Source organism: Scylla paramamosain, chromosome 17, assembly GCF_035594125.1.
Source record: "Scylla paramamosain isolate STU-SP2022 chromosome 17, ASM3559412v1, whole genome shotgun sequence".
In the NCBI taxonomy this organism is placed as follows: domain Eukaryota; kingdom Metazoa; phylum Arthropoda; class Malacostraca; order Decapoda; family Portunidae; genus Scylla; species Scylla paramamosain.
The window spans coordinates 5,475,001-5,482,500 of NC_087167.1; the positions used below are offsets into that span (position 1 = coordinate 5,475,001).

Sequence of the window (7,500 nt, forward strand, 5' to 3'; positions counted from 1 at the left end):
GAGAGAGAGAGAGAAAACTAAACCTTACCACTCCCTAGAGATACCTAAAGAGATCTCAACCTCGGCATCCTTATCTCCTTCTCCTCCATCTCCTCCTCCTCCTCCTCCTCCTCCTCCTCCTCCTCCTCCTCCTCCCAACAAAGGCCATGTGTATATTCTTGGTGACCTCCCGAGGGAACTGTATATTCCATTACGGTGCTACAGGAGGAGGAGGCTGGGAGAGGCAGGGAGAGGGCGGGAGGGAAAGTGAGAGAGAAATAGATGGAGGGAGGCAGGAAGCTGGGAGCAGGAGACAGAGGGAAGGAAGAAAGGGAGAGGAAGGCTGCGGGAGAGGAGGAAGGGAAGGTTAATGAAAGAAAGAGTGAGAGGAAAGGAGTGGGTGAAGGGACTCTTTAAGAAATATCGGAAGGAAAGGGAAGTAGGGAAGAACGGAAGGGTTGGTGTCAGGTGCTGCAGTGATGGAGGGAAAGAGAGACGGAAGAGGGGGATAGAGGTAATCTGAGGGTGTCTTTCCTAAGCACTGTTCTTTATTACGGGGCTTAGAGGAGAAGGAGGACGAGGAAAAAGAGAAGGAGGGAAGGAAGTCACTGGTGGTGGTGGTGGTGGTGGTGGTGGTGGTTGAGGGATGAATAAAAGAAAAGTATTGTCTTCTTTAAGAGTATTTTGTAAATGTTTCTTCTCCATCTATTTGTTTTTCTTTCTTACTTTTTTTTATTATTCGGGAATTTATTGTCTCTGTGTGTGTGTGTGTGTGTGTGTGTGTGTGTGTGTGTGTGTTTTGCGTCTTTTTGTTTTGTTTTGTGGATATTTACAGTACTCGTTGATTTATTTTTGCTTTATTTTATGTTTGTTTGCCCATTCCTCCCCACCTCTCTCTCTCTCTCTCTCTCTCTCTCTCTCTCTCTCTCTCTCTCTCTCTCTCTCTCTCTCTCTCTCTCTCTCTCTCTCTCTCTCTCTCTCTCTCTCTCTCTCTCTCTGACGCATCTCTCACCGTTGCAGGATCTCCCTCACCCTCTCCTGCCCGATGGACCTCAAGCTGTTCCCTCTGGATCGTCAGCAGTGTCAGCTCCTCATGGCCTCTTGTGAGTACCTCGTCACACTAACCCTTTCATTCTCACGCTAACCCTTTCATTCTCACACTTCACACTTCCTCATATTTTCTGACACTGTTTTTCTCCTTGATTTTACATTTTCCGAACATTATTTATTCCTTTTGCCATCAGAAAAAATAAAATCCACTGAGCTGTTAGGAATATGCAGTCCTTCACTTAATTGGGTTTTAAATCACGAAGAAACTAGGCCGAGGTTGAATGGGGAAACCGGTTTAAGAGAGTATTGGTCATCATGGCTGTTCCTCATTCACTGGTTGACTCCTGTACATGCTTTCTTGTGTCTTCTGATGCCTCCTGATGCATTTCTTATGTTCCGTGTCTCTAAATTCTTTCAATACGGGGCTCACATCACATATCTTGCACATTTTTTCGCTGTGTAAAGGAAAATTGTAAGTTCCATTAATTGACTACCTTGATTTCGTTCTTATTTTGAACCAATGACCATTCTGTAATTATAAACAAACGAGAAACGTAATCGTTACCAAAGATTGAGATTAAATTAGAAGTTATAAGTCATTCAAACTGTAGCAACTGTTTTGGCGAACGAATAATTTCTAGTTGAGAACAAGCTATTCATATTCAGAACAGTTTGGTCTACTGATAGTAAACTGTTGTGTCTAAAATTAGAATCTGCTCAATTTTACTGCACATTATCTGCTAACATACCAAGCTGAGATCTCCTTTAAAAGCGGCTAGCCAAGACAAGACAAATCTCATTTCATTCTAGGAAGAGGAATACAGAGAAAAGAATTGCTGGATATCTCGTTCCACCATTTTTAGTTGCTTTTTTTATGATAAATATAGAATAGATTCAGTGGCAGCGTTCTCTAATCTGTGGCGAGGCCGTCCCCCCACCATGATGATAAGGGAACATGAAAAACAAACACGCTTTAAGAAAGAATACGACTAAAACAACTCCAAGGAATAGAAAAAAAAAAAAAAAAAGGGGAGCCATGAATAAGACCAAACAGAAACACATCCAGTCAGCGCCTTTCCACGTCAGTAAAGCGTCAGACAACTCCAAAACAGAAAATACGCCAGTATCAATTTCTTTGACTGCTTGCCAAACAAACCGCGGCGTGGTGTCACTTTCGGACAGGAATGTGTTATCTGTCTGATTGCGTGGCGGGAGGAAACAAAAAAGGAAGGGAAATCATTAATTCTGCTATTTATATATATATTTTTCAAATTGCTCGGGGACTGGTAAATATCTGAGTGGCGAGTCAGATGAGTTTGGCTTCGCACTGTAACAGATTGGCACTACAGTCTGTCATTCGCTTATACAGTATGATACTTGATAACACTATGGTACTTATCGATTCTTCCTTGGCCCTTGAGACTTCCTGGGGCTTTAATGGTACTTTCCCTGATAGGTTCTTATTTTTTCTTTAACTCTAACTGATAATATTTTTTTTTTCTTGTACACTTTCATGATAATTGATAAAATGATATTTGTTGACTTTTTCCTGACACTCTAGACTTCCTGATGCTTTGATGATACGATCCCTGGTAGATTCTTATATTTTCTCTAACTACCTGATTCTTTTTGGTGTTTCTCTTGTATTCATTTCGTACCTTCAAAGAGAACCTCATTATTGTGTTTATACTGTGACACAATCTCTCTCTCTCTCTCTCTCTCTCTCTCTCTCTCTCTCTCTCTCTCTCTCTCTCTCTCTCTCTCTCTCTCTCTCTCTCTCTCTCTCTCTCTCTCTCTCTCTCTCTCTCTCTCTCTCTCTCTCTCTCTCTCTCATGTTTCCTCACACATCCTTACACTCCCTAATAGGATGCTAACACCTCTGATGTCAAGTGTACCCTGGATGGTATAGACACACACACACACACACACACACACACACACACACACACACACACACACACACACACACACACACACACACACACACACACACACACACACACACACGTATCTCCCACTTCCTCTACTTGCTTCTTTCTTTTTCTCCATCCTCCTCCTCCTCCTCCTCCTCCTCCTCCACCTCTCTTCCTAATTTTCCATAATCTTACAGTCTCATTTCCTCTCACACATGACTTTCTGATCTTCCTTTTTCTCCTTTCTTCCCTTTTCCCTTCCCTTTATGTCTCAAATCAATTGTCTTTAATCTCTCCTCTCTTCTCTACCCCTTTTCCACATCTTAATCACATATTTTAACACACACACACACACACACACACACACACACACACACACACACACACACACACACACACACACACACACACACACACACACACACACACACACACACATTCGAACGTTCTATTTCCAGAGTAGATTAAGGAGTCTTCTTGAAGTGAACTTTACGTTAGTGTGTGTGTGTGTGTGTGTGTGTGTGTGTGTGTGTGTGTGTGTGTGTGTGTGTGTGTGTGATTTTTTTTACTGTTTGTTAACCCATATTTTTTTCTCTCCCTCCCTCTTCCTCCTCCTTCCCTCGGGCACTTCTCTCTCTCACCCCCATTTCCTCTTTCTACATCCGTGCAATCTCTCGTCCCTCTTATCTCCCTGCCTCCTTGATCCCCCGCCTGCCACATTTGCTCTACCCATCTGTGCTGCCCTTCCTCGCCCCCTCTCGCCCTCTCACTCCCTCTTCACTCCCCACACTCCAACACTTCACTTTGCACTTCCTCACTTTGCCACTCTACACCTTCACACGCCCCTCCTTCGTCCACAACCCCTTTCCTCGCCCTTCACCTGCTATATCCTTCACCCGTATGCCACACCATGACTCACTCCTGATCCACCATTCATAAACTAATCCTCCCTCCCTTCACCTGCACTCTCCATCCTTCTACATCACCTCCGCCTCCCTTTCCTCGGACCTTTCATCTCTGCTCTCCATCGTCCTGCCACATATCGCCCGCGCTGTCTCGCTCATAACCCTTCCTTCCTTGTTTACCGCCCGGCCCTCGCCCCCGTCCCTCCTCCCCGCCCCGCCTCCTCCCTCCTGCAGACGGGTGGACCACGGAGGACCTGGTGTTTCTGTGGAAGGACGTGGAGCCCGTCCAGGTGACCAAGAACCTCCATCTGCCTCGCTTCACCCTCGAGAAGTTTATCACGGATTATTGCAACAGCAAGACCAACACGGGTGCGTATGTTGTGTGTGTGTGTGTGTGTGTGTACGAGTATAATTAACATCATCATCATAATTACCATTCTCATCGTCATTATTGTGCATTCGTTATCATCACTGTCATACTTTCTAAACCTTTCAAGTTCTTGCCTCTTTTGTTTTTCTTTTTGCAGTATTTTCTGTTATTTTCTCCTCTTTCCTCTCCTCTGGTGTCAGCTTTATTCTCTCTTTCTCTCTCTCGCCCTCCCTCCACTTGCATCTCACATTTTATTTTGTTCGATCATTTATCCACCCGTTCTCTCTCTCTCTCTCTCTCTCTCTCTCTCTCTCTCTCTCTCTCTCTCTCTCTCTCTCTCTCTCTCTCTCTCTCTCTCTCTCTCTCTCTCTCTCTCTCCCCTTAACTTCCTGATGAATGAATTTCCCGCCGGACTTCATTTAACTTCACTCTTCTTTTACTGCATTTTTCACTTTACTGCAGACTTTAAGACCGCACCTTAGTTATGGGGACGGAGGAGGAGCAGGAGAGGAGGGACACGAAGGTATATAAAGAACAAACAAGAGTAGACCCGTTGCAGACCCTTAGTTAGGCTGTTTGATGATAAACTCTACCATTTAAACTTGCGTAAGAACGTAGGATAGGTAGGTGTGGTGAGAGGGGTCTTATTTGGTCACTGTTCCAGCTAAACGTGACTGGCAGGGGAAATTATAACAACGTTGCAATGTGGGAAGCTGCATGGAAATTTTTATAGGTACAGTGCAAGGGCGAGGTAAAGGAAAACACTGTAGAAAAATGAGGAAAGTGAGACAAGTTTTAATTCGTGGAAAAGTTGCATGGAGAATTTTTGTAGGAGCAATACAAGAACGAGATAAAGAAAAGAAAAAAAAAAAAAAACGTCACCATAGCAACTGCACTATTACTTGTAAGGGACAGGCATCTTCTGTGAGGGCTTTTGTCATGCCTTTCTGTTCCCCTATACCAGAGACTCTCTTACATGACAAAAAAAAAAAAAATGAAGAAGAAGCGCTAGATCAACAACACCATCGAAAAACAAAAACAAAAACAAAACAAAACAAAAAACACATCTTATTTAGAACATCAGAAAGAACTAAGCTCAATTTTCTACAATAACACTTTATATTTTAGCTCCAGACTAATCTCAGTACTTATATAATCTGCTCTTGAAAGTTCTGTCATATTACCGACGACTTACGGGGTGAAAAGTTGCAGACTTCAGTGTTTGGTTAGGTTCAGGCAGCGGGGAAACATGGCGTAGTTATTTACTGTGGTTTGCAGAGAGGAGGTGGAGGTGGTGACGGTGAGGAGGGGTGGTTGTGTCTCCTTGCTCTACCCCCTCCCCCCACGTCCAGTTGGCTTTCCGCTGTCGTCTCTGCGAGGTTCGATCATATGTGAAGCCAAACAAGTTACTGAAGCGGCTAGGTAGTTAATACTTTGAGCTAGTTAATAAAGCATAGTTAGCATTCCGATTCAAGAATTTGGATATCTATGACGAGAATCTTGTTATGTTTCTACCATGTCTGATTGATGGAATGCAAAAAAATCTTCAGCATCAGCGTTACCTATTCCTTCCAATATCCTGAACTCTTTTATTTACTCAACACTCTCCCTCCTTCTCAACAGGTAAGCGAGTTTTGTTTGATAAGTTGTTTCTTTATAAGGTGTATTGTTCGGACAGTTCTTAGTGCTTGTTTATTTATTTGTTTATTTATTTAAGTATTCATTCTGTAATATAGGGATCAGAACTGCACGCAATCCTCTTCATGCGATCGTACCAGTGAGTCATAAAGTTTTCATACAGCTTTTTTTTTTTTTTCATTATTGAAGGCACGCCTGATTAAGCCAGGCAATTTACCAATGGTTTTAACTATTTCTGAACAAAGTTAGCAGACTTTTTAATTCGTCTGATATGATTTCCAGATCCTTTTCCTCGCTCACTGCCGAAAGTCACTGGTTTCACTTTATCATTGTTGTTTCGTAATACTTTTCACTGTCAACAATAAATTTCTCATACCATTTTCTGATCCATAGATTCAGTCAATGAAGGTCTCCGTAAATGCAGGGTTTCTTTGCCAAGCGTCTTAGTTACTTCATTATATTCGTAACATCTGCGAATTTGTAATTTTTTGCCAGTGTGTCCTTCATCAGTCTCATTCACACTTCACACGTATTGAGAACAGAACAGGGGCGAGCACTGATCCATGAGGTACGCCAGTTTTTACATCACGTCAGCTACACGTGGAGGAGGAGGAGAAGGAGGAGGAGGAGGAGGAGGAGGAGGAGGAGGAGGAGGAGGAGAAGAAGGAATGTGTAGGGAATGGTCAAGGAGGAAATGAACCTGGAAGGACTGTCTGATCTTCCTCCTCTCACTTTTCCTCCTCCTCCTCCTCCTCCTCCTCCTCCTCCTCCTCCTCCTCCTCCTCCTCCTCCTCCTCCTCCTCCTCCTCCTCCTCCTCCTCCTCCTTCAAGGAATACAAAGTAGAAATTCTTGCACTCTATCTGTTTTGTGAGTTTTCAAACTCTCTCTTTCTCTCTCTCTCTCTCTCTCTCTCTCTCTCTCTCTCTCTCTCTCTCTCTCTCTCTCTCTCTCTCTCTCTCTCTCTCTCTCTCTCTCTCTCTCTCTCTCTCTCTCTCTCTCTTCCAGTTTTCACAACAGCCTTTGATTTGCCTCGCTTACTTTTTTCTTTTTTTTTATTCCAAAGGCAATTTCAAAACCAATTGGGTACATCAGAGCTCCATTCCTCCTCTGTTTTCATTGTCTTCTTCTTCTTCTTCTTCTTCTTCTTCTTCTTCTTCTTCTTCTTCTTCTTCTTCTTCTTCTTCTTCTTCTTCTTCTTCTTCGTCTTCGTCTTCTTCTTTATTAAGTCTAAACCAAAATAAAGAAGAATAAGAGCAAGAGGCAATAGAAGAAAAGATAGCTCTACTAGTACTATTCTTCTCCCCTTTCACCTCACGCCCTTTTGCTCTCTTTCATCACACTTCTTTCCTCTCCCTTGCAGTGCTCACCGTTTTATCCTATCACTTCCTCGCTCTCTTTCTCTCTCTCCTCCCTCTTTCTTTTATTTCTCTCTCATCGTTTGCTTTCTCTCTACCCTGAAAACTACCTTTAAACCACCACCACCAACACCACTACCACTACCACCACCGCCACCACCATTTCTGAAACCCATGTCTTGAAGTTGCTGAAATGTCTAATAACACTTTTTTGAGGGTCTTTTTAAAAACACGGACTATGGATTTTTTTTTATGTATATATTTTACTGTTTCTTAGTCACAAATTCCA

At 43.1% G+C, this 7,500-nt stretch overlaps 1 protein-coding gene across 8 annotated transcripts in view; it reads left to right on the plus strand.

Moving 5' to 3' along the window:
- LOC135108368 (glutamate-gated chloride channel-like) overlaps positions 1 to 7,500 on the plus strand; it is a 122,821-nt gene that overhangs the window by 103,158 nt on the left and 12,163 nt on the right. For all 8 annotated transcript variants that reach the window (XM_064019290.1, XM_064019289.1, XM_064019294.1 and 5 more), the window contains 2 exons: positions 1,000 to 1,082; positions 4,082 to 4,216. In XM_064019290.1, the coding sequence (XP_063875360.1) occupies positions 1,000 to 1,082; positions 4,082 to 4,216 (218 nt within the window). The remainder of the gene's footprint in view (positions 1 to 999; positions 1,083 to 4,081; positions 4,217 to 7,500) is intronic.